The sequence below is a fragment of the Puntigrus tetrazona genome, chromosome 6, assembly GCF_018831695.1.
Source record: "Puntigrus tetrazona isolate hp1 chromosome 6, ASM1883169v1, whole genome shotgun sequence".
NCBI classification, from domain to species: domain Eukaryota; kingdom Metazoa; phylum Chordata; class Actinopteri; order Cypriniformes; family Cyprinidae; genus Puntigrus; species Puntigrus tetrazona.
Window position 1 is genome coordinate 6,944,068 of NC_056704.1, and position 27,546 is coordinate 6,971,613.

At 37.4% G+C, this 27,546-nt stretch overlaps 2 protein-coding genes across 4 annotated transcripts; one reads left to right on the forward strand and one right to left on the reverse strand.

Annotated features, from left to right (window-relative positions):
• tmtops2a (teleost multiple tissue opsin 2a) lies at nucleotides 1-15,902 on the forward strand. The gene is made up of 4 exons (XM_043243016.1): nucleotides 1-876; nucleotides 10,966-11,291; nucleotides 11,827-12,060; nucleotides 15,613-15,902. Exons 1-4 carry the CDS (start codon nucleotides 507-509, stop codon nucleotides 15,796-15,798), a joined length of 1,116 nt encoding a protein of 371 aa, XP_043098951.1. The 5' UTR covers nucleotides 1-506; the 3' UTR covers nucleotides 15,799-15,902.
• Nucleotides 12,065-27,546, reverse strand: st6gal2b (ST6 beta-galactosamide alpha-2,6-sialyltranferase 2b). Of its 3 annotated transcripts, none has more exons than XM_043243011.1 (7): nucleotides 27,247-27,546; nucleotides 23,095-23,238; nucleotides 21,651-22,406; nucleotides 19,441-19,538; nucleotides 19,235-19,336; nucleotides 18,728-18,902; nucleotides 12,065-13,374 (listed from the first exon to the last, which is right to left on the reverse strand). In XM_043243011.1, the coding sequence occupies exons 3-7, from the start codon at nucleotides 22,399-22,401 to the stop codon at nucleotides 13,127-13,129; spliced, it is 1,374 nt and encodes a 457-aa protein (XP_043098946.1). In that variant the 5' UTR covers nucleotides 22,402-22,406; nucleotides 23,095-23,238; nucleotides 27,247-27,546; the 3' UTR covers nucleotides 12,065-13,126. The 3 variants fall into 3 exon arrangements, with proteins under 3 accessions (XP_043098946.1, XP_043098945.1, XP_043098944.1); XM_043243010.1 differs by having other exon boundaries at nucleotides 23,032-23,238; nucleotides 27,247-27,545; XM_043243009.1 differs by lacking the exon at nucleotides 23,095-23,238 and having other exon boundaries at nucleotides 27,247-27,543.

Sequence of the window (27,546 nt, forward strand, 5' to 3'; positions counted from 1 at the left end):
CGCTCTTCTCTCGAGATGCGCAAATGAACGCGTCAGCAGCAGGACTTTCTCTCAGAAAGGACGACTCTTCGTTAGCTTTAATGTTTACGTGCACATGTCTTATTCACTTAAGGTCACGCCAAGATAAGATGAACAGTCTTTATGAGGAGAGACTTTGACTCAATGCCGTTGTTCAGTCTGCACAAGTGTTTGATTTCCTAGTCGGCTTGCTTTCTCATCGCCGTTAGTGACGGGCTCGAATCTGCGTCGCGACCGAAATCACCGGCAGATGAAGCATAACCTGCACGTTTGTTCACGATGGACCTGGAGGCTTTTCGTTTGGGCTGCTAAACCCAGAAACTTTATTCTCGCGCCGAAAGACACGTGTGAAGATTCGACAGCAACATTAGAAGCATGAAGTGAAACTCTTCCCAGAAGTTCTGGTGAATGGCTCGGCGCGGGGAAGCTCCGAAAGACTCCCGGAGCGTGCAATAAAAGCCACATCAGCTGAACGGTGCTGGGTGAAGATGTTTCCCGAAGAAGCTAATTTCAGTTACACTTCAAACGGCACGGACGAGGACTTGCTCTCGGCTCTGGGCGACGACTGGAGCGACACTCCGGCCGAGAAACTGTCACGGACGGGACATAATGTGGTCGCCTGTATTTTGGGATCTATTTTGCTATTCGGGATCCTGAACAATTTCGTCGTGCTCGTTCTGTTTTGTAAATTCAAGACCCTGCGGACTCCTGTGAACATGCTCCTGCTCAACATCAGTGTGAGCGACATGCTGGTCTGTCTGTTCGGGACCACGCTCAGCTTCGCGGCCAGCATCCGGGGCAGGTGGCTCGTGGGGAAACACGGCTGCATGTGGTACGGCTTCGTCAACTCGTGCTTCGGTGAGTTTGGACATTTGAAACAAAGAATGCAAGGTGCGCTGAGGTATGGTCACTGGGAACCTATCTATCTATCTATCTATCTATCTATCTATCTATCTATCTATCTATCTATCTATCTATCTGTCCGTCCGTCCATCCATCTATCCATCCATCCATCCATCCATCTATCTATCTATCTATCTATCTATCTATCTATCTATCTATCTATCTATCTATCTATCTATCTATCTATCTATCTATCTATCTATCTATCTATCTATCTATCTATGCTCAGAACTGAGATCACCACTCTCTCGTGATTCTTAAAGAAGAACGTTTTTTCTCTAGAAAAGCTGCACTGTGCACAAAAAAGTTATTTTAATAAAACGGTATCCTCGCCAGGTCTGCATTCGTTTGATACAGTAACATTTAAACTATAGACTGTATCATTTAACATAACATTTCAAGTCATTTCAGCGTCTTTACTTCAGTCACGTGACTCTTCAGAAATCATTTTAACGTTCTGACGTTCTTTGCTGCTCGGAAACAGTTATTATTAGTAATGAAGACAGCTGCAGAGTTTTTCATCAAACTGTCACTCAGTCACACATTCACAGTGATCACAAAATGTGCATAAAATAGACTTAATAGACTAGACTCAAATAGTAGGCTCAATATACTTATATATATACTTATATATATATATATACACCTTGGGTTGTAAGGCACTGATGACGGTGCATTTTTATCGTTGTATCAATAAGCGATTAAGATTTTTAGACCCCTTTAACCTACCCCAAACCCCAAACCTTTCCATTTTTAGCAAATATAAAATGATATAAAACACAATTGACCGAAAAACAAACTATTTTCGTAACAAGAAACATTGTTATAGTTGCTAATCCCACTCCTACCTCTAAACCTAAACATAACTACCTCTGCAATTACGATCATTTACTTTTCAAAAGCAGTACCAATAGTAACTCAAATGATGTCTTGCAGCTGCAGGAATACAGTAGGTAAGGTGCAGAGCAGAATTAATGTTGTAAATTGCTGAAAATATTATTCAGATTATTTCCGATCCTCTTTTGAGCTTGTGAAGAGGGCAAGACGCACCTCAGAAGAAACACTGCAGATCACAAATGAATGCTGGTGAGACCCAATGAGCGCTTGATCATCCTGCCTTTGACTATCCTGTCGCTTGAAGCGGCAACATTTGAATTCCTACCAAGCTAGTCAGTTTACAGCCGTTTACAGTCACTGGACTCCCTGTGATCACCGAATTAAGAATAAAGGCTTAAATTTGGGTCTGTTTATAGCGGTTGTATGGATTCGGAGGATTTGGATTTCAGCGCACTAATAAAATAGTTTCAGTTTGTAGTTATGTTGCGTTTTGGTATATTTTATAGTTCTGTTGTCTGAGAAAAGGCTTTTGTGGCCCATGGCAAGTAGATATTAAATGACAAATAAAGAAATTATATTTAGTAAAAGGGTTTACAGTGGAGTCTTGTTTAGCATTATAAATATCATATTGTTACTATTTCTTATCAAGCAAAGTTTAATAATGCAAATGGTGAAAATATCGTCACTGTTGTACGTTTTAATGCCTGTAAAACCGTAAGTAAATGTATGTTTTATAAAAACACTTTTTACGTCAAATGCATACAAATTTTAAGGAGATGATGTTGGCAGAACAGGTCATGCAGAATATGTGCTTTAGAAGTGCTTCTAAAACATGCATGTAAATAAGCAACTAACGGTGAGCACTGGCCCTTAACTCATGTGTTTCCATAAAGTTTTTTTATTTGTACGCATTTACAAATGAGGACATCATCAACATAAGGTTTTGTCCAATTTAGCTCACGTCTGAGTACAAATTTGGTAAAATATGGTTGTGGTATTTCTCTTTTTTTCTCCCATACACTTTATGTATCCTCTTTGGACTTTGAAAAATTATTTTTAAAAAGTCCCTTTTGAACCACCCCTCTGTAAATCACTCTGTAATTGCTGAAAAGTATCTTAGATTTAAGTTTCAGATGGATTAATGTAGCCGTTTAATCATGCAGGAGCTAATACATGTTGAATTATCTTCAGGAGATCATCCCTGGAGTGCAATAAATATTTTATAAAGCATTTACGTGTAAAGTTAAAAATGTACTGCATGTTTAATTTACTCGCAGTCCTTGGGAAGTTGGAAAAACATCTGCCGAAGTGTATTTGTGAAACACAAGACTGCAGATGCAACTAAATGTGCAGGGAACTTTTTTTTGCGTGTGTGTGTCCTTCTTTTTTCTGTCCATGTCACACCATTCAGAAGTGTATATACGACTTGCATTATCATGTAGTTATCAATCAAATTTGCCCCATGTTGAATTTTTAAGGCCTGTCCTGCGTCATAGAGGTAATAATAAACTATCAGATACACATTTTTTTATAGAGCAGCAAAGATGACAGGGATATGAAGTAGCCACCCTGGTCTCATATATGTACACCGCTTTATGTTTCACTGCAGTCTTAAAGAGAAAACACAGGTTTAATATGTGAACCATCACACGTTGACATAGGTAAGTATTGCTGTGTTTTTATTATTTTGCTTCGGTTGCATATTGCAACGGTTCAGAATTCAAATATCCAAGGACTGTCGCTAAAAGTTAATACTCTATCATGCTAAACCTACCCGACAGTGTTAACAAATGCAAAACTGATATTAAAAGGCATTTGTTGCTGCAATTGTGTTATTTTCGAACATGAATTGTTTCTCAAACTGTTTTTGACCTTTCCAGTGCAACGCCTAAGCTAGCGAGTAAACCTACCGTCTATGAAAACCCATAGATACGAAGCTGGATGTGTGTGATGCTAATGTTCAAGAGCACCAGTTTGCAAATCTCCCAAAATATCAATATTGTTTTGAAGTCGTAACAAAACACTGTTCAAGTAATTGTGCGAAAATTAAGCTTTATTAATCGAAACTCTGTAAATTTGTGTGAAAAGAATAAAAGGTGTCAGAGTTTTACTGCCTCTAGTGTTCATTTCTTTTGCACTGATGTACTTATTAGTGCTCATATCGTGGCTTGCTAAGAAGTGCACCTAGATGTGTTAGTGCCATGAGACCAGGTAGCACGTAGCCTATAGTCAAACTGTGTAATAAAGCTTGACCATTTAATTCTCGCATTACATTCCCATTAACTCGTGAATTAGAAAATCTAGCAGTTGTCATACGCTCTTATAATGTGAAAGCATGCTCATCTGTATGTGTGAGACCAGGCTAGAGAACCGCATGTATCCATGTTAATCTCAAATTGAGCTTATTTCTTGTCTTCACTCAAGCATGTTGGGTCTAAATCCTTATGAGCAGAGTATCCTCTTAAGCGCAGATAAACATGATTAAACAGCTTTGAAGATAAGAACATGCTGTCCTGTTAGAAGAGAGGCCTGAGGAGTGATTTGGGAACATTAGGGAATTGATTGCATAACTCACCTCTTCCCACGTAAAGCCGGGGCAGAGGAACTTCAGATCCGAGGCCAAGAAGTAGCTCAGGATCAGTCCTCGTGACAAAAGCACTTTCAGAGAATATGTGAATCCATCTTTTAATTGGAAATCATCAACAGATGATTGATGCTGAGAGAATATTTCCTCTCCAGAATTATAATAATGACAATTAAGGTCTTCAACGGACGATATTATGCATTATCCTGACACCCACCTGGTTCCTATTTCTGATCAATCTCTCATTTACTCAATTAGTAATTGCAATGTGGCAGATTATCAAATTTGATCTGCAAAACATTGTAATTACTTCATCTTCCACTCATTAAGAATGAGGAATGTGTCCAACTCTGTCCAGTCCACTGTTTCTCAGCACAGAAGGAAGTTATTTTGCGTGATTCACTTCTTCCGAATCATTACTATTAGTGAATTGAAGAAGAAGTTGGAAAACACTATGTATACAAACCAATGTGTTTTTGATTGTGACGACAAACGAAATTGATAAACCAATTATAAACCAATATTAAATAACAGCATAACGGACTGTTTTGTACATCTAGTTTTATGAAATAACAGGCCAGTAAGAACAATAAGATACCAAATACAAAAAAGACACTTGTGAAAATGGGTGAATGATGTTAGGGACCCTCAAACTGTTGAAGTAGAAGGACTTTGTTCAAACTATTTAGAACTGCTGCTGCAAACTAAGCTTGAAGACTCTCTAATTTCACAAAGCCACACAAAAATCATGATCATAAAACCTGCATAGACGGAGTACAAAAATGTACTTCAATCGGCTCAATCATCTGACTACAATCAAACTACTATTGAAAAGTGAGAGTCAGATTCCCCCCACAGCATATAAAACAGTTGGCGGATGTTCTGATGTTCATCCAAAAGTTTAATAGTTGTGAATCATAAGAAAGTTGAAAGCTGTATTAAAGTCAAATGGTATTAAAACACCTTAATAAAGTAATATTACCAGATGCTCACATAATTTGCAGGTGTTTCAAATACTCAACCCGTGTACATTGTATATGTTATTTAATGTCTAGGAGGCCGCCATTATGATAATGGGTCATATCTTTATGAATAAATATGCATACACACACATATAATCTGCAGGTTTTACATGTATTAGGTATACATTATACATATATTCATACACCATTATTTAAAACATCAACAGAGCTCTGCATATGAAAGCTGTGATTTTTTGTGACGTGCCGTTGCTTTGTGTTCCACAACGGCACAAAGCATTGTAGCGTAGCACGAATAAAACGAACGAACGGAAATAATGAATAATGAATGTAGGGGTCATGATGTTAACTGTGATGGGATAAATGACAGTTTACAGTGAGTGCTCAAAGGTATGTAGTTCACCATCAAGCTTTATGTTCACAACATGTGGCAGATAAAATATAAAGGATAGCAAACAATTGTTTTTAGATCAATTCTAATGATTCATATAACTTAAAAGTATAGATTTAGGGTGTATATAGCAAATAAATAATTGAGGAACTCATTGTCAAGCTGGTTAACAATAATGAACAATATATGAGCTCATATTTTGGTAATATAATTGTAAAAGTGGCTGATAAGACCAGAGGTGTGCAGATCCAAGTACAAGGCTTTATTACGAAACATGGACTAAAAGCAGGCAGAGTCAAAACAGGTACATAGGAGGAAACCAATGAGTAGTCTGAAAAACAAGCGAGGGTCAGCCCATGGCAAACGTAATCCAATGGGGCAAAACAGAGCAATGATCCAAACGAGGTACGAACAGGGTCCAAGACGGCAGGCAAAGAGTAAATCCAAATACCTGACGGGAATCCGAACACGGGAATCTAACAAGGCAAAACTGTGACTAGAACTTGAAACTGGGAATGGCTTTGTAGAGTCAAGATGGCTAGGAAAGTAATGTATGCTTGACCAGGGCTGTCCAAACTCAGTCCTTGAGGGCCTGCGTCCTGCAGAGTTTAGCTCCAAATTTCCTCAACGCACCTGCCAGAAAGCTTCTAGTATAACTAGTAAGACCTTGATTAGCTTCAGGTGTGTTTAATTAGGGTTGGAGCTAAACTCTGGCCCTCCAGGACTGAGTTTGGACAGCCCTGTGCTCAGGAACTGAGTTGATCTTGACTAAAGAGGATAAAAAGTTAACTAACAATGTGGGCAAGGAACAGGGAAAACAGAAACAATGGGGAACAAACAATTCAAAATAAGAGTCCACAAACACCAAACCCAGGGAACATAGACTGAAATCGTGATAATAATACATAAATGAGAGCAGCAACTGGTCTTTATATTCTTACTTCTTCATATTTCTTTTCTTATTTTCTTATATTTCTGTTAGAGATTTCCAGATTTTGTATCCATGGTATTGACACTTTCCTTGTGGAAGCTCTTAGAACACTATTCAGTGGAGTCTATGAATATAAAAGCATCCAGTTATGATGACACTGTTTATTAATCACTCTGAGACTCATTCAGATAGTAGCATTCAATCCCCTGTGAAGGGAGCAGCCAGTTGTTTGCTACTTAATGAACTCATCTGTGTTTTCATTATGTAACTTTACAATGAATATAAAGTCCTTTGTAGTGCAAGCGACTGAATGATTATATTTAGGCACAATGTTTTATTTTTGCTCTTTGGAATATGATTTGGGACACAAAAGGCTTTGTTAAAAAGAGATATTAGAGGAGAATTCTGACAGGTTCAACAACAGGAAAGCAACAGTAACTGAAATAGCCACACACTGCTGTGCAGAAGAGCTTCCTTGAATTGAACACGTTACGTTTTGAAGCGGATGGCCTATAGCTGAGGACCCATGTGAGCCCCCCTCCAGTACTTCGGGTTGCTCCGACTTCAACTAATCGGAGAAACTGTTAATTAAAAATTAAATCTGCTTGAGGGGGTCGACATACAAAGCTTGAGCTGTAAGAAAAGTGATCTTTCATCTTCCTCTCAGTTCCGTCAAATCAGAGTCATGGATCACTGTGGAATTACCTTATAAGATTTCAGATAGAAATGCTCTCTAGGGCAAAACCAAAACTAATTGGATAGCAAATCAAGATGTTTGTGCATTTGTAGAGAGAGACCTTTTATATTTTCCATTGTTTCACATGCATGTGGTTTTTGCAGTTATTTAAATCAGACTTACATTTTTTTGTCTAAAAATAAAAAGCCCCCCTAGGTGCTTCTAGCTGTGATGAGTATGATCTAGTCAATAAAACATTTCAGAGTCTCTTTTTAGTTGACTAAATCTTGCTATGAAAGAGATACTATTTAAAATGTCATGAACAGGAATAAAATATAAGCCATTATTTAGTACTAAAGGTGACATATTGGTGGTCAGATGAGGTCATCTATTCAATGTTTGTTATCCAGTCCCTCTATTTGTTTTGCAGAGTTTCTACGACTTTTCAAACCCCCTACAACTGATATGCAAATGCTGAAGTAGCCGTACCATATACTGTTGAACCTGACGCTATCATCCCTGACTTTGTGTATACTGCATGTAAGTAGTTGAGAACCCCAAAGGGCTAAAGAAAGACCAATAATAGTAGGGAGAAAGTAAACATGGGTAGTATAAATTTTCTCATGTATTTCTCCGGAAAGCTTAACCCTAAAGTTTACAAACTACTAAATGTACTAAATGTACAATTGGAGCTTAATAAATGTTCTGAGTTTAATACAAGTTCATCTTAGTTCCTTCCTTTTAATCTGACTGGCCAAGCAGCATTTCAAGATCATCAGTATTTAGTTCACTGTTTACTGCTCGTATCACTCCGCTCCATTCCACATACAGTAAGCAGTTAGTGGGGGGAATTTTACTGTAACCATATCACAGCAATGCAGTAAGTCTTTAAAGGGTTGGTTTTACAAAATGAAATAAAGTTAGGCAGTGTTTTCCTCACCTTAAAGCTTCCTAGGTGTATGTGATTTTCTTCTTTCAAACAAATCCACTGGGGGTTATATTAAAAACTGTTCAGACCCCTCTAAAATATGGGACTAAGCAGGTATTTGCTGTATAAACTTCAAAAGACGTTAAGCAAAGTCTGTAATAAAATGTCACGGCTCGAGGGTGAAAAAAGGCCTCCTGCTGCGAATCCCGCTGTCTGTAGTATGAGGAAGCAGTTCCGGCGCGTGACGTAAGATGCGTTGCATGATTAGTGACATGCACAGAGAGAGAACAAAACAAAATGTCACGAATTACAAGCACAAAATGAGGATTTGTAAAGAAAAATGTTGGAGGGTTTCGATATAAGCAAATAGGACACTGGTTTTCCTTTGCTAAAGTAAGGAAATGTTGTTCGCTTTGTTCCAGCATTTCCCAGAAACACCAAATCCAACTCTAAACCTACCCAATCGTCTTAACAAATGCAAAACTGATGAAAAAAAAGGCATTTGTTGATGCAACCATGACATTTTAACTTCCTTTTACAGATGTGAATTGTCGAACCATAGTTACACAGGATCCAAACCGGACCTCCTCACCTCTCAATTACCAAACAAACATATCTAAACAGACATAGATGTCTAAGAAAACCAATTTTAATATTGCTTTGAACATGATATTCTTCAAGTAGAGTCTTACTGCCAATTTTTTTTTTTTTTTTGAAATTGCAGTAATATGTACTTATTGGTACATATTTCGTTTCATGCTAAAAAGTGCACCAAGGCGTGTATATGCCATGAGAGCAGGAAGTACAGCTGTACAGACAGCACAGACATACACCAGAGCTGAGCAGTGTCTGGTTCTACTCAGGAACACACTCAAGATATGAAAATTACCCCGTAATCCCCTGCTGGGTGTTTCTGCAGTGCAAATATGTTCGGCTCTAGTCTTGTGTGAGGTTTATTGCAAACACAGTGACAAATGTGACAGCTTAAGATTCTGTCAACAGACTCAAATATTAGCAGATTTGCAAAGATCTTTATTAAGACAGGCCCTTGCATACTTAAGGGGAAAAAACAGAGGAACGGTTTATGTGCCCTTCGTAAATCTTTTGAATTAATGTTCATAATAAATTTTAAAATATCTGAATTTTAGAGACAAATCTGTTTTCGGACTGATATGAATGAACTTATTTGCATACACATCTCACATTTGCCTTTTGAACAACATCAGAGAATGAGTCTTGCTTAAAGGCATTTTCATTAAAAAAAAAAAAAAAAAAAAAGGTTGTGGTAGGTCTCCCTTCATGCTGTGCTTCTTGAAATAGCTATGCACCTGGGAGTCATTTATAATTTTTGTTTTGAAAATTGTAACATTGCTTTGACATTAAGTGCTTCCTTCCCATGGGACCAGTGAGAGTAGTAATGCAGATTGTATTTTTATTCCCTGTAATCATTCCCTCAAATTAGCAATTTATGTTTTTGTCAAGCAATAAACATACAGAAATAAATTTAGACAAACAGACATTTAAAATAAATCACTTGTGTTGTCAGACTGGTGCTGGTTTACTAACATTTATTATCATTTATAAAGGTCAAGAGTTCATTTATGTGGATTAGGATTTAACTTTAGGGTGTAGGAATGAATGAATGAATGAATACATAGGCTACATGCATACATATATGTGGCATTTATAATATTGGCATTACATTATATTGGTTCTAGTTTTTTAAGATTAAGAAATAAAGACAAGCATTAATGTAAAAGGCGCAAAAATGTTTATTAAAATATTACTTCCTTAAAATTAAAACTTAGAAATCTAGTCTTTTTGTTTTATCTTTATAGAATGTTTATTACATTTTTTTAAATATTGTCTACAAAACCTTAAAAATCAAAATGTTAATTAACAAATGTTACAATAATTATTATCGCTTGTTTTTATTACGATAATTATTATCGCACAATAAAAAAATAAATGCTAAATAAATAATTATTAATTCTAAGCTATCTTAAAGTAATAGTTCACCCGAAAATTTAAATTACGGCATATTTTCCTCACCCCCAAGCCATCCTAGGTGTATATGACTTTCTTCTTTGAGAAAAATACAAATAGATTTTTTTAAAAATGCCCTGCCCCCTCCGATCTTGGTAATGCTGGTGGATGGTGGCCATGATTTTTAAGCTCCATTGTTTTACTAATTTTAGTTCTAGTATAACATTATAATAATATTCATAGTTTAGCTTTTTTTTTTTTTTTTTTTTTTTTTTTTTTTTTTTAAGAATAAATCTAATGCATAATTGACATTTGGGGCTTGCTATATCAAAGCAATAAAGCAATGCAGTTGCTTTAAACTATCATATAAAACATCAATTAGAGATAATAGTAATTAATAACCGTTTCAAGACCATTAAGATTCTAATTAATTTAAATTCTAATTAATTAATTTGTTAAATAATAAACAACATCCCATTGAAGGCCATTTAAATTCCTCGAGTGCAACATTAAGACCAATAATAACAGTACAATACCATTAAAACATTTAAAATCAAACATGGCATTCTAAATTTTCTTATATATTTCTCTGGGCAACATAGAACACACTCATGGAACTTTCTGGTTCATTTGCATTTATTCTATTCTTTACATAACGTCGCGGCTCTGCAGTTTAATGGCGAGTGTGAACATATACTATATTGTAACTTCTTCTCTTTTTTTTAATGCAGGGATTGTATCATTGATCTCTCTGGCCATCCTTTCGTACGATCGTTACAGCACTTTAACCGTTTACAACAAGAGGGCCCCAGACTACAGCAAACCCCTGTTGGCCGTCGGGGGCTCCTGGCTCTACTCTCTGTTCTGGACGGTTCCCCCCTTGCTGGGCTGGAGCAGCTATGGACTGGAAGGGGCAGGAACCAGCTGTTCGGTGACATGGACGGCCAACACCCCGCAGTCACATTCCTATATCATCTGTCTGTTCATTTTCTGTTTGGGAATCCCCGTGCTGGTCATGGTGTACTGTTACAGCCGGCTCCTCTGTGCTGTCAAACAGGTATGCTCAATCACCAAGTAAATGTTACACTTTAATCATGCGTGTACGATTTCAACAGAGCTTAAACAAGTCAGATTTCTCAGCTCAAGACCACCGCCCCGCAGCACTGTTTCCAATCCCGTCTGGAACGAAACAACGACTCACTGACTTGTCAAGCCTAAACTAGGTCAATATCTCTGACTCCAGATAAAGTTTAAAGCTCCCCAGATGATGTTTTATTAAATTAGAAAAACCAGCGCTGTTATGCACTGTTAAAAAAGGATGTGACCTCATGAAAAATAGTGAAAATTCGGTTTTTAGATTCAACATACATAAAATATCGGTGCGTTATATTCGGTTTATCTCAGTTTATCTCTTTCACGTACACTACACTACACGTATACAATCTTTATAAATATCAATATTATCAGGAATATCAATATTCCTTAACCTGACAAGTCAGTGGTTCCTCTAAACCAGATGGTGGGTTCTTTTATTCTGAATCATCTGCCGGGGAAAACAAAAAATATAATTTAACGTATGCGTTTATCCTCAGGTGGGGCGCATCAGGAAGACGGCGGCACGGCGGAGAGAGTACCACATTTTATTTATGGTCATCACTACAGTGGTGTGCTACCTTTTGTGCTGGATGCCTTATGGGGTTGTCGCTATGATGGCTACGTTTGGACGTCCCGGGATCATCTCACCCATAGCGAGCGTGGTGCCGTCCCTCCTGGCCAAAAGCAGCACAGTCATCAACCCTGTGATTTACATCCTTATGAACAAACAGGTTAGACCTTTCCAACTTTTTAATGAGCTCTAAATCGTCTTTTCATATACACCGAACCGGCATGGGCGCACTAAAAGTTAACAGTTCTTCCTCAAATACGTTTCTGTTGATTTCATCGCTTAACCCAACATCTAGATCAAATCACCAGCCTGTAAGAGGTACAAGGTCAAGTACAAAACTGATTGTAAGAAAAGATAAATAACACTAAACTCCATTTACGATGTTCTTTAAACAGTAATAGCAGTTAGGTATTGGTACAGACACCGTCAAAATATAATGCACATTTTGAAATACATTTACTAAATTTTTACTAAAGCACAAAAAAATATAAAAAGATTAATAGAAATGAAGATCGGTTTTAAGCTTTTGGAAGCTAGACACTGTCTGAGTAGTTCACATTCATATTGCAAAATAAATAATTTATAAAACACCTTTAAAATTACAGATTTTTTCTTTAGTTAAACTGTAATGATCTTGGTGCTATGGAACAGTAACAGCTTTGAATTGTCATCTAACCAATGAAAACCACAACAGCACATTTAGACATCTTTTTCCATCCCAACTCACTCTATACCACATTGAATTTTTTTTTTAAAAGGTAATTGTCCTTTTTATATACAAAATGCGAGCAGCTTTAAATGACAGTGATTTCTAAAAAAATCCCAACATTTTGGAAACGTAAAACTTGTTATTCGATCTTTTTTCTATGATATATTTAGAAGACAAACTAGAATTTGATTCCTCTCAGGAAACGGTGTAAGCGTATATTTACCATCCACTTTCAGCACCTCTTCCAAGTATATCAAGAGTTTATTTCAAAACTCTCTTTTTGTCCCGCTACGATCTCTGAATTGAGGTCATTTTAAGGTCAACTGAACATTTCTGACAAGTTTTTCAATGTCTCTCAGCATAAGGATCTTAAGATGATCAGACTTTTGAAATGCGGTTAACTACAATTCCTCATGTCTCGTTACAGTTAGGGTAAAACCCCTATTAAATGATGATGTTCATACAGTCTTGAAGACCCGTCCATCTTTTTACGCTACTGTACATTTGAGTCTGTAAATCACAGTGGACAGTTGATCTTACTGAATCCCGGCAGTGTGACCTTTCCCTTTTTCTTGAGGTCCTCCTCAGAAGCTGTGCTTATCCGCTTGATATGCAGTTTCTCGTAAAGCAGAGGGTGGTATGCCCCAAATGTGCAGGCTGCGTCGTAATACTTCTCGTGGTAATGGCACAGATGACTCTGTCTCGTGGAAGGGATGTACTCGTACACATGAACCTCCTCACAAAAGTTCATCATCATGACTATACCTGTCGAACACACACGCAAAGATATAGTTGATATATTCATTGATAAGGTCAATGGTCTTGTGTGAGGAACCCATCCGTAGTCATTTTTGAAAATTGTGTCTGCCATAGATTTTATGAGAGGTTATTAGAGAAGTCGCCAATTTGTGAGTCAGTCATTCTTTTGACTTGGATCTTTTCAGTGAACCCAATCTGAATGATCCATTCATGAATCATCCTTGTATCAAAAACTTATAAATCACACAATATATTGCACTGTGCACTGTGAAAAAAACTCTTATACTCATCAAGGCTGTATTTATCTGATGAACATATGATAAAAAAAAAAATCTGAAAATACAACTTAAAATAACTGTTTTCTATTTGAATATTTTTTTAATGTAACTTATTTCTGTAATTATTGTAGAAATAATAATTGTAATTATAATTTCTCTATTTTATAACTGATAATAACTGAGCAAAACCCCAAAAAAATAGGAACCTTTCATAAACCGTATTAGAGGGACTTTAAATAAAAATGGTTATTTTAAAATGCAATACAATTTCACAATATATTTTTTTACTGTATTTTTAATCAAATAAATGCAGCCTTGGTAGGCAAAGTAGAAATCAAAATATGAATAATGGCATAACTTTTATCTGGTAGTGCATACGTACATAACTTAAACATGTATAAGACTTTTGTTTGTGTGAGTGAAAACATTAACTAGTACATTCACAGAAAAAAAGCCATAAAGATCCGGAATGACATAATTGTGAGTAAATGAAACAAACTCCTCAAAGATCTTATTTGAATCTGATGAGAAATTCACACATTCTGTCTGCTGTCTTTACTGTGGTCTATTGTTGGCCACCTCTCTGAATTGTTGTATTTTTGTTTTCCATCAAGACTGTCATATGCCCGTAGGCTGACAACATAGACGGGCTGAAAGCACCCTGCCGAGATCAGAGTTATCTCCATGCATACACGCACACATGCTGGTCATACACGCATCAAATACACGCTGTTTAGTCGCACTTCAATGTAAATGGCCAATCAGAGGCCTATGGGCCGAGACAAAACCAACCACAAATCGAGTCTCACAAGTCATGCACACCTTGGGATGGCAAATCACCTAAGACGGTTTGTTTGTTCAGTGTCCACGGTTATAGGTGCCATGGCAACAAAATGGTCCATTTATATTGACTAACATCAACCCAGCAGCTATCATTTGAGAACCAGCCTGCAGGGTGTGCATCATTTACTGCAGTTCAGGACATGCTACATGGACTTTTCACTGAACTCAATTTAATTGGCATCCTTAGGCATACTACAGAAGCTGTGAAGAGATGATCACATGACACATACATCTAGGTTTGAATGTAAACAGCTATTTCTGCACATAACACATAAGTGACATATCATCTGAACGATGAAGAAGCAATCAATCAAAAGTTCTATCAAAACGGTTAATTATTACTGGGTCAATGACATGACCCTTATTTTTTGTCATATATATATATATATATATATATATATATATATATATATATATATATATATATATATATATATATATATATATATATATATATATTATTTTATTTTTATTTTTTTGGTTCAGAAATACATAAAAAGAAATACACTTCATAAATGTAATGTTTGTTCTTTCTGGATTAGAATTGATTTTTAAAATAAATCTTTAACCAGTTGGCTTAATTAATATTAGCTACAACCAGTACAGAAAATAAAATAGGAAATGATATCATAGAGAAGACACATGCAATCCCTCAAGACCAACGGTCAAGGTAAATTAATTTAATGTCTTTAATTTTCAAATAATTTGAACTTTTATGATGCAACAACGTCAGTTTAGGTTGTAAAATCAGAAGTCACATAGTGTGAATTTAAAAAAAAATTAAAATAAAATAGTAATTAATGCGTGAATAATCCTTGTAAACTATATTTAAAATTATTTTATGAAAATAACAAAGATGTGTACACTTACATTTATTTGAGCATAAAGAAAATCTACTTTTGACTTGATGGTTACACCACGTTTTATACGTAATTAAACAATTAAAACATTTTAACTAGATTTTTACAGTATTTTTTCTTGCATGGCATTGAGGTACTCTCAAAAGAATACAGGATGCGCTCAGGTATAAGCTAAGAAATCTTTCACATGTGCTAAACTGAAATAGCTCTGTATCTTTTGCGTCTCAGAAAATGCTAGGGCTAATGTATTGTGTTCTGTGTAGTTTTATAGGTGTTTCCTCATCCTGTTTCACTGCAAACACAGCTCTCTAGAGAATGGACAGTCCTCTATGCCTTCAAGAACTACTGGCATCCAGCTCAACCGAAGGGCTTATAGCAACACAGTGGCTGGCAATGCACCTCCATCCATTGGTCTCCAAAACGACTGCAGCACCCCGGTCTCGGGCTGAACCAATCCACACAAAAATCACAATTTGATGTTCCAGCCCCATTCTAAACTGCATACTGTCCCAAATGATGCCAAGACAGAAATCATCCGTGTAGTGTTGTTGAGTGCCTAAAAATCAAAAGCTGAAAATCAGGACTGTAGCAAAGTGATCTCTATAGTCGTCTTTGTGATGACAAAACTGTTGTCTATCCGAACACATGCCATTTTAAGTAAGTATTTGTATGTGACGTATCGATATAAATGTTACAAAGAGCGAGAACAGTGCAGGCAGCCACTGGTGACTTGTTAAAATGGATGTTTAGGTCATGTACTGGTGCATTGCTTCTGAATGTGCTTACCCTCATGTTGTCTGTATGTTCCCAACCCACTTAAGACCAGGCCTGAACAAGAGTCTGAATAAATCTGTGAATTTAAAGGAAGCTGGAAATCTGGTAAAATCCCCAACACATGACTGCTTTGTACTCTTTCTCTGCTCTGCTTCTGATCTCACTATTACCTGCCGGAGCCCAAGCCCGGTGACATTTGGATCATTAGTCATATCATTGCGTCAAATGACAGTATTTCTAAACTTGGTCGCTGGCGGTAATGATAAAGAAAGATTTTCAAAAAACTGAAATGACCAAAAACCACCGACTCTCTTTGTCATTCCAAACTTTTAATAATTGACGTAACTTAACCAATTTAAGTTGGCCAAATTCAGTATAATGGCAATATATTTAAATAATAATAATTTCCCGGATTTGGTGTAAAACACTTAAAAAGCTCATCGTTGCTTTCCTGTCAACCATTAGTAATTTTCAGTACTATCTAAAAGGTACTATCTAAATGAAAACTGTATCATTAATCACTTGCCCGCATGTCTCTCCAACCAAAGCTTTGTTCGTCTTCGAAACACAATTTAAGATATTCTGGAGGAATACCGGGGGCCTTTTGACTGTCCCATTAAACTGTTAAGTAATAAGCTCTTCAATGCCATCTCTGGTTCAATTAGAATATTATGAAGCGATGAGAATACTTTTTGCATGCAAAAAAATAAAAACACCAACTTTATTCAAAAAAATGGTCTCCTCTATCTCTCTGCGTCTCTCCACATCGTTTTAAAGAGTATGCTCTTCTGTGTCAGCCGCGACACACGGATACACTGTTTTTGTTCCAATTAAACTGTAAATATACATAGAAAAATGTATACTCGTTTCGTGGACGACAGAGTGTGCATAGTTTGCATCCACAATGGCGCTACTTTTTATTTTCTTTGCATGCAAAGAGTATTCTCATCGTTTTATAACAATCAGATTGAACCACCGATGGCCTTAACAGTGTTCATTACTTGGCAGTCAAAAGATTTGAATTAATCACTATCAGTCTAGCATAGAAGCCTTTAGATGTAGTAGGAAGGATGCATGATACATCATCGTGCTGGGCGGTACACCGGATTATACCAAGTACCAGTGTTTATATTTATATTTTAAAAATTCATATCATAAGAAAAATAAACACTGTTATTCGGTATGAAACCAGCTTAACTTTGAAAAATCCAGTGATATACATTTTTGGTCACATTGCCCAGCATTAATACACCAGTATACCCCCTCGTCATCTTTTTTTGAAAAAGGTGGTTGCTAAAAAGTGAATAAAAGGGACTACAGTTTGTGAGGGACATTAAACCCCATCACACCAAAGAGTTAAACTCACACACTTCTAATGACTCACTTGCAAACAGAATTGTTTACTACATAAAGACTTTAGTCAAAGCTTACTGGTTGGTAATGTTGAAATCATTTTGGGATGTATTTTGTTCTTGTTTTCTAGTCTACGTTAAAAGTTTTACTTCTGGCAACAGCGTTTAGGCTTAACAATTCATAATGTAGTTGTGTTCGTTTGTGAAGATTATTATCATGAGAAAAATACGTAAGAAACTAGAGTTTAATTTTTGCAATAATCCAAAAGCAAATGGACAGGTCCTCCTCATTTTAAGGCAACCAAAAAGTAAATGTTGTCCCACGCCATCACTGCGGCACTTTATTGTGAAGCACCCTATCTCATTTTGTTATCCAAAGAAGACAGTCATGGAACAAGATTAGGGAGGAATACATGATGCGAGTTTGGTATAACAATTCCTATATGTCAAAACCAAAACGGCGCGTTAAAGATACAATCCACAGTCGCTCCTTCAAAACAATGAATGGCAAAAAGAGCACTTTTTGTAGTGCTCTCTTACTAGCAGATACTGGATTGTGCCCTAGATAGCACATTTGATGGGTTTAACAAAGTTGACTGTCTGTTTGAGAACCATCCACTTAAACCTTCAGTCGTACAAAAAACAAAAAAAAAGTCTGCAACATTTTTGTTTGTCTCTTTCAAATATTGAGTTTTAAGCCAAACCTTCATTTAGTCATTAATATTCAGCAGTGCACTCAAAAGGCAAGGGAGATAACAAGAAAGAGTGTGCATGTGTGTGTTAGCGCGCACATTCATTGGCTCTTTGCTGCCATAAGCGCTCAGTTAGCCAGTCAGTCACTGGCTTGCGGCAAGGTAAGCATCCTCTAGAAATGTTACGGAGAGTTTGCCTCCCTGATTGAAATAATCCTGTCATGCCCCCGAACTAGCATCTATCAAATTCGTATCACCTAACACATTTGAGCATTTGCACACACACATATCCTATGCTTTTCAGTTAAAAATGTATTCAAGAGGACCGGCGAGTACAAAAAAACACGATTATCATTTGGAAGCCGGCAGATTCCTTGGAAAAACAAGGCAGAGGAACATTTGATCTTGCTTAAATTAGGGTCGAATATGCGCGTCAGCTGCACAGCATGGCAAATCTCTCAAAATTGCTGTCACGACATGCGGCACAACAATTTTCCCGAGCGCAAAAGTGGCTAGATTGCGCGTCTGTGTGTGCTTGTGTTAACATTAAAGACACTCACCGATAAATCCTGAGGAAGGAGGGTTGGGTTGAATGTTCTCTCTCGTGTTGCTTTGAACAATATCCCAGAGTTTCCAGATGAATGAAGGATGTAAGATATAAAAAGGCTGTTCGGGGAAATTCTTCCGGTGCATTATGTATGGCGTAAACAGGTCATAATCGGGTTGCGTGTACCACTGTGGGTATTGAGAAAACAGGAACAATTTTTAGGTTGAATATAAAATACTTAAGAGTCGCCATGCCGAGAAAATTATACAAGCGAAATTGAAAGGGTTAGTTGACACCAAAGTGAAAATTCTGTCATTCCTCATGTCTTTCCAAACCTTTGTTCATCTTCAGAACACAAATTAAGACGTTTTTGCTATCTGACCCTGCACAGACAGCAACGCAACAGATAGCGCTCAGATTTCATTAAAAATATCTTAATTTGCCTTCCAAAGCTAAACGAAGGTACAGCGACATGAGGGTGAGCTAATTCTTTTAACGGGGCTGACTCTGAATCTGATACCTTGCGGAGATCAATGTTATAAGGAGCAGGATCCCAGGCTACCAAGGTGATGTTCTTATAAAGCAAACTGCTGCTGAAGTTGTGTTTGGGGTTTGCTAGAATCTGATAAACGAGAAGAAAACATGGCTATTTAGACCTTGCAGAGTGGGGAATGAGTCAGAGAGTGAAGGTTCGTGTCCGGGTGCGTTAATGCAAATGAGTCTAACCTGAGAGTTCATGATTCGAATGGTTGTCTTGCTGCCCACGTCCTTTTCATAGCCCTTGCACGGTGCAGCATTGAAACGCAGCACTGCATCATGGGAATCTAGAAAGGCAAAAACCAGCAACGGCCAAGTTTTAAAAGGAGAACAGAGGTTGATATTTTATGACAACATGCTTGAATAGCATTTTTATAGTTGTGACTCAGAACAATATGCTTTTTCAGGTAGAAAATTAAAACTGCACAATCATTATTGAACACACAAAATTCTCAAATCATTATTTTGATTAAGGAATATTTTAATACGTGGCATGAATTTACATATCAACTGTGAAATCTACCTTTATTATATAACTGACTCTGGAGTTAACGTATTAAACGTTGATATTAATAATTTTCGCAAACATTATTCTGTTAAGAAGTTTTTGGATTACACTGTAAACATTTTATTTTTTACCTGTCTTTTGTTTGTAATTATAGTGAATGTTCTAGTAGTTTCTGAGTAAAAGTGTATCCTACACCATTTTTTTTTCAGTGCATAAAATACAAAAAACAGGCGTTTCTTTCATTAGACATTTTATACAAAACTGCAATTATTGTTAGTTTTTCCTATCCATTTTAAAATTATTATTGTTGTTTAAAAAAAACTCATTAAATGAATCTGTCTGCAAAATGTGTAAAATATATAAAGTGTCATAAAAGTGTTATGGCCCAACTAAAATAATAAGATATTGCTCCCTCTGGTGTTTGTAAGGTAACTGCTACAATAATAAACTCACAGAAGGCTAATCAACAATTATATTGGGTTTTACCTCTGATATATCCCTAGTAAACCAAGTATTTGGGTATTAATTGGCCTGAATGATCAGAGAATCTGTCCACGGTGCATTATGATATCTTCCAACAATGTCTTTTTACATGCAAAACATTCAATCCCCACTAGATGGAAGCAAAAGGCAATTCACTCACATTTGTTCAGTAACCATTTAATCCAGACTCGCTTCCCAAACTTTTGCTTCATTAATACAAGTGTGAGTCTATTAAAATAAACATTTCAACAAAGAAAGCTAGGAATTTTTTAATAAATAAAAAAAAACTATGAATGCTACAAAAACCGCCGCTGTATGTGTAAGACATATGACAAAACTTTCCTAAATAAAAGGTCCTAAAAGACTCGCATAAATAAACAAAAACATGCAAAGACATGTTGTGGCTTCCAGCAGCAGCGCTTTGGTTATTTCTGACAATGAAGCAGGTCACTGCTATTCAAGGGCTTCTAGAGAGCTGGGAGAACTTCTCCAGTGCTTATCTGCCATTGGCTGTCAGCTGTGGTATTCATGTTCCAACACATTCAACAATCAGGCCTTGTGCATCAATGTCTCTATTCAAAAGCAGACCAAATCAAGGTCTAACGAGGGGGGGAAAAAGAGTGCTGATGAATTGAGTGGAAGAAATGGAACGAGGGAATGAAAGTAAAAGCAAGTGAGTGAGAAAGAGAGAGCAACGCTCCAAACAAGACAAGAAAGTGCCTGTTTGGATACTAAAAAGTCTGAAAAAAACAAATTAACGCAAACTTTGTGCAACTGGACACGTAATGACCAGATTTTTTATTTTAAATTCAGTTTTTCAATATTTTAACTTTAAATAATATATTAATAAATCAATTCCATTACTAAAAAATAAATTCCACGATTGTAACAGCACAGATAAAATAAAATAGTTTTTATTATGTGAATTAGTGCAAAAATGGATCAATGAATCGATGCGGGTCAAGTAAAATGACACGATCCTTCAGAATCCAGTCTAATTTTCTGATCTGGTGCTCGGTTATTATCAATTTATGGTTAATACTATATTTTTATTTTAATGCATCCTTGCTAAAATAGTAGTATTAATTAATTTTCTCATACTCAAACCAAACTTTTGAATGTTAGCGTATCGGAGTTTCACCAAATTGTACATGAAAAACCTTTTTATTCTTTTCCACTATGACAACAGCAAGAAATGTTTCTCCAGCACCAAACAGAAGAGACAGAAGACTGGAGAAAAAGCTGCTTAAAAAACGTTGTAATTACAGCTGCTAAGCTAAAATGCCTAAAATATATTGCAAGAAAACATTTAGCTTATTATAACAATATTTGACAGTATTACTGTTTTTACATGGTGAACGTAAGACTTCTTTATTCCGAATTTCTGACCACAGTATGTCCAACTCACCAATTTCACGTCCCAATGATGAATTCAGTATTGCCCCTGCTGAAGTCACCACGGCACATGTTGTGTACATCTGCTCCAATTTAGAAGAAGCCAGCTGATCAAAACCTAGATGAGCAAAGGGCTGTTCAGATCCATCCAGAGTCCTGAGTTGGGCTTGCCGTTTCATCTGACACAGCATCTCCTCTTTACTCTTGTTTGCCTTTCGTTGGCCTTTGTAGAGAACATTGTGCTTATTAGAGTGAACGTGGTCCCTCAAGGCTCGCTGTAGTCGATAGCTTAGCATTTTAGAGGACACCTGACCCTTCCACAGACCACGAACCACCGACCAGTCGTTGGAAAAATATTCATCGCTGTAGTCGCTTTTAGGTAGCTTCCTTAAGTACCTCATAGCTCTTGGACGACGTTTACCGAAATTCCTGAAATACTCTTCTCTAGAGCGAGGAGGTTGAAACACTTGCCGGTGCTGGACAGGACCCTTTCTGTCTGCATACAGACGCCAGCGGGAATTATGGGATGCCATGATAGCCCGGGAACTACGCTGAACGTAGTTTGAGTGTTGAGATTCGGAGTTGAACCTGGCAATTCTATAGGGCTGGTTCATCTGGGAGTCAGTGAAGTAGGTAAAGACAGCGAGGAAGAACAGCATCCAGAGCAGCAGGACCAGCAGCAGAAGCTGAGCCAGCTGCTTCGTGACATGCCTGAAGCCCGGCGATAGAGAGTCCTGGACTCCCATCACCCTGTTCCTCAACATTCACCCTGGAGGGAGACAGACATGGGTGACACTTCATATGTGCGCTGAAAAAACTGGCAACCTGCAGCAATTTCATTTCTTGCTTTTAAAGGTGCTATATGTAGGATTGACCACAGGTGGTTGAACTACGTATTGCTGTTCTAAGCCAGCTTTCTAGCTAAAATTATAACCTAAATAACTGACGCTGGCTTGGAAGAGCCAGAATACATTTTTTTTAAAAACTCTGGCTGTGTTCGTCTGAAAGAATGAAGTCAGATACACCTAGGATAGCTTCGGGGTGAGTAAAATATGGGGTGATTTTCATTTTCGATTTAACTATTTTTTTAAGCTGGACGTGTGCTAGTCCTAAGCACTAGTTTCTAGTCGTCCCGTTCAGGACCAGCTTGAACCAGTTTATACCAGCTGCCTTATCCAGCATATGTTTTTTCAGCAGGGTGCCGAAGCTGTGCCAAAACTAGCACAGCTTTGGCAAAACTTCCACAGTTTAGGAAGCCAATCTGACACTAGTATCTCTAGTTAAACTGGTAAAATACACTCATTTTCAATCAGCTTTTGATTGTTACAGTGTGGGTGGTAAAGGTATACGTTTTATTAAAATTTGAATGATATTTCTGTGTTACCTCAACTTACCTGCACCAAGATATCCCTGTTTATCTGTCAGCAAAATGCATCATCTGGCATAATATTACGTACTTTAACATTTCTGTATCCCCGCTGTCTTATTTAGCCGAAGTCATTATGGATGTTGAATGTTGAAGTATCTCTTCTTTTTTTATCGCTTCCCTTTTTTTGTTGTGTAGTACTTTTATTCAAATCTCCATCAGAAATGAATTATGCCTTTAAGAGATTAATACAGTAAATGCAAGACAATTTTTGCTGCTCACAAAGATAAATGGAAAAAAAATCCATGAAATTGGCATTCATTAAACTGAAATATGCAATAAATATGAATTTAACAACATTACAAGTAACATACAAGCCTAATAAACATAACTGATAACAAACGAACCATGAAGAAAAAAAACATAAAATTCTAACAAAATTTGAAAAGCGACGCAGGGAATTCTGGGAATGTCCGTTTACGGTTTTCACTGTAAATTTGACAGAATTTACCATTAACCATTTTACAGGTTTTTACCGTAGCATTATCATTTTTTTTCCGTTAAAATCATGGCCATTTTTTGCAGTGTCGAGCAAAATAACACTGACACAAAAGTGTGAGTGCGTGCATTTTTGTATGGGTATGGTGACAAAAATATTTTTTTAAATAGCACTATTTAAAACTGGTCTAGAAATAGTGAACAGAGCGTGACAGATCCAGAGATAACAGATAACATCTACAGTAAAAACAAGTTAAAGACCATGATAAAATGAAAGAAATATCCATATTAAAAGCTTAAGACTGACCAGTGATGTATTATTCTTTCTGAATTATGAAATACATTCATCAGCGCCTCTCATAAATCCACATATCCTCTTCTATCACTGTTAAAATTTAATTCAGCAGTTAATTTGAACCTTCTGCTTTATTTAGTTTTTTGTCGCTTCATTCTGCTTCAAAGAGACCCTTTCTTCCTGGCTGCCTTAGTGCTGATATCTGAATGTTTAGAATGATGCAGAGCCCACTTAAAATAAAGGATCATTTAAAAAAAAAACATATCCACTTCCTTTTGCTCCTCGTGAGCGTTAACACCTGCCCGACAGAGTCGATTTTTTCCTCTCTGTACTTTACATGTATTTTCTGTCAAATCACACCCCTTTCATTCTCAGAGAAATCTTCTTCACACAATAAAGGAATCAATTTGACACGCTGAAAATTGCTCTTGTTCACAGTTTATTCAGATCAGAGTTAAAGAAGAGCGCTGCAATATGCAGAGCAGATTAAACCTGGCAGTAATAACACCAGTGTCGATACCTTTTTTTTGGTTCTAAAACATATAATATGCTCATCTGTGGATATTTTTGAGAGCCCAACACTCGCTGTTTTCGCTGACCTTGAAGAGATTTCACAGAAATAACCTGTCCTGTGCTCATCCCGGTAATATCACTGAGATATTACAAGAACAACAGCTCTCGCTAACTCACAATAGCATAAATAACAGAGGTCAAATTACGGACTACTCAGTGCAGCTGCAATCTCCGACTACCACGTATATGTACACGTATACACTGGTTCGCAGAAAGAAATGGATGCCTGAAGTTCTGGGTCAGTTCTAGTTTTTAATTGCTGCTATTTCTTAGAACCGACAGCCAGACACTGCTAGCTGCTTTCACACAGCAGGGGGACCTGACCATCATTATACACAAAACAGCAGACCACAGAGAAGAGCTAAGGCTGCAGACAACCAACAAAGTATAACATTTCAAAACCTTGTTATCATTTCATTTTCAGAGGCTTAATTTAGATAACCTACTCAATGTGGGGAAGGTACGTTAAATGCAGTTGCTGAAACGTCTCTGAAAGCGCTTCAAAGCTGAAAAGACATCTGATGGTCAAATGAAACATTTTATTTTCAAATGACTGCGCATGCAAAGGAATCGTAGATGTCTTTAAAGGAATAGGGATTCCTTTGTTTAATGATTGCTGAACAGTGTCTTATACATGCAACCTTTCTAAGTTACAAAAAGACACGGCAAAGCTCCCTCAGACCAGAAAGACAAGTTTAATTTAAAACCAGTGTTAAATGAGAAAAGGGCGAAAGGTTACACATACGCTAGGTAGAAAAGCCTGGGGTCAAAGTGTCTTTTTACTATTGAAAGGGGTTTTAAATGATACAGAGGAAATCGGGGGGTTTACTGATGCTATTGTTCTAACCGCCATGTGCTAGCATATACGTATAGCGTGTTTTCTTTATTATCACTCTTTAAAGGTCAGAAATTGACCAGGGCTCGGGGGGAAAAAATACTTGATGGATTGCCATTACGGTACCGAAGGAAGTTTGGTTAGCTTAGAATGATGTGTCAATGAGATACACTATGTTTAAATCCCTTGCGTTAGTAAAAAGAAATGAGTTTGGAAATAAGCAGAGTACACCAAAAGAAGCATTAACCAACACATCCCCCCCGCCCCGCGGGACTGAACTGTTCGAGATTGTAGTTATACAGCCAGCCATGCGGAAAATGAATTCGTTCAGTCAAACTTTCTAGCTAGCAGAAAACGGAGAAAAGTTCAGTTAGGAAAAGTTAAGCTTCCTAGCGGCACGGGTGTGGCGTGTGTTTAAGCCTTACAGATGAACATTGTGCCTCTGAGCAGGTATCTAATAGATCGGATATCATTTATGCAAAACGTGCTGTCGCATGTACTTGTTTCAGCTTTTTGAATGATGGTCAAGGAACCCATGGGGTTAGGATATAGTTAAATGTGCTGCAGTATAGGGGAACTTCACAAGAGAGCGTCTCCATTCATATATCATCTCCTGTTTAAATATTCCTTTAATGCAAAGAGCCCTCGCTAATCATAGATTTAAACACCCAGGGGCTTCCTACACACACACACACACACACACACACACACACACACACACACACGCTACACACAGATACAAACACTTTGTAAGGCTTAAAGTGTGGGAGTCAGGTGCAGGTTTCCAGCTTTGTGCAGGAAAAAATAACTAGTGCAGTGGCATCACTACAGATATGCAAATTTTATTAAGTATACAAATTATTTTAGAAAAGCACCCGAGTAGCTACCTGGTGTTAGGTGCCTTGCTCATTGGCACGAGGTGAAGGAGAAATAATCTCAAGGTTATTTAATCTGCAAGCTTTCTGTTTTGAACCCGAGATCTGAACCATTAGACTACAGTACCACCGTCACGAATTAACAGATATAAATAATTTCACCTGCTCTCTCTTAGTCCTTTACGCTTGGCCTGCGCCCAATACCACTGAGAGAAACAAACGCCTACGCCAGCAAAGGCAGTTCACTGTGGAGGAGAATTTTAAACCAGCCGAGCTTTTAAACACATTTAAGTAAACCGGCCAAGATAAAAAAATAAAAATAAAACAACGACGGCGAGAAAAGCTTTCTCGAGCCAAACGGCTGGTTTGTGCGCGACAGATCTTTGGCGAAAAAGAAAAATGAACGAATGGAGACAGAATAAGGGCACATTTTGACGGGTAGTATGCAGAGAAACAAAACTAGTGCTGTCAGATGAGGAACAAATAAAGCGGTTTAACGATGTTGTATGGTCATAATGGATAGTCTTTTTTTTAGATCTTTTTTCTGAACCTATTCAACTGATTTGATGGTTTGTCTAAAACCAGGGTAGAAGACTAAACCTCTATATACGCACACTAGTACAGTCGGATTTATACTAAGTCGGAGTACTTTTCAGCCACATTTACAGAATGCAATTTTTACACAAATATCAGAGCACAAATCAGATGCAAACATAAGCCGGTTGATTAATATCAGTATGTAATGGCTAATGGTGGTATAGTGTGCTGCCCAGAGACAGAGACGGATGCCCTACTGTATGTACAGTATAATAACAAATCAAAGAAGAGGCGCGTGATAGTGCGGTAGGGTAGCCTAGTTCATTTTAAATGCAGTTACTTATCTTCATTCTCAACTGATTTATCTATAAGTAATTCAATTAGACAGGTCAGCATAACCGAATCGCTACCTAAATCGATTAGCCAAACATTATTTACAATGACAGGTAATTTTCAAAGTGAAAGTAGGCTATTGAACTCAAGCGTGTTAACACATATCCGGACGTAAACTCCTGACCCGACTCTCGTTTAAAATGCCTCTGACATAGAATCACCTCAAAAAAGGTCAGAGATATTTCTCGTGGCGTACAAGCAAACGTACACAGGTAAAAATGTGTAGTGTGTACTCACTGCAGCTGTAGACAGTTCTCGACGAGCGGCTGCATTCAACCGCTCTCTCCCTCCAGCACGCGCGCGTAATAAACTAAATAAACCGCGATAAACGTCCACCCGTCGACATGCGCTACATTAAAACGCGTTTCCGTTGCCGTTTCCTCGCTAGATAACCGGAGCCGAGTTTTTCTGTCTCTGTCATTACTTTAATCTTTGTCAGGTTTGTTACGCGGGATGTTATTGTCTCATGTCACGCTCTCCAAACTCTGGGACGAGATCTAATGAGTGCGTACTACGAAGAAGAGAGGACTAACCGGA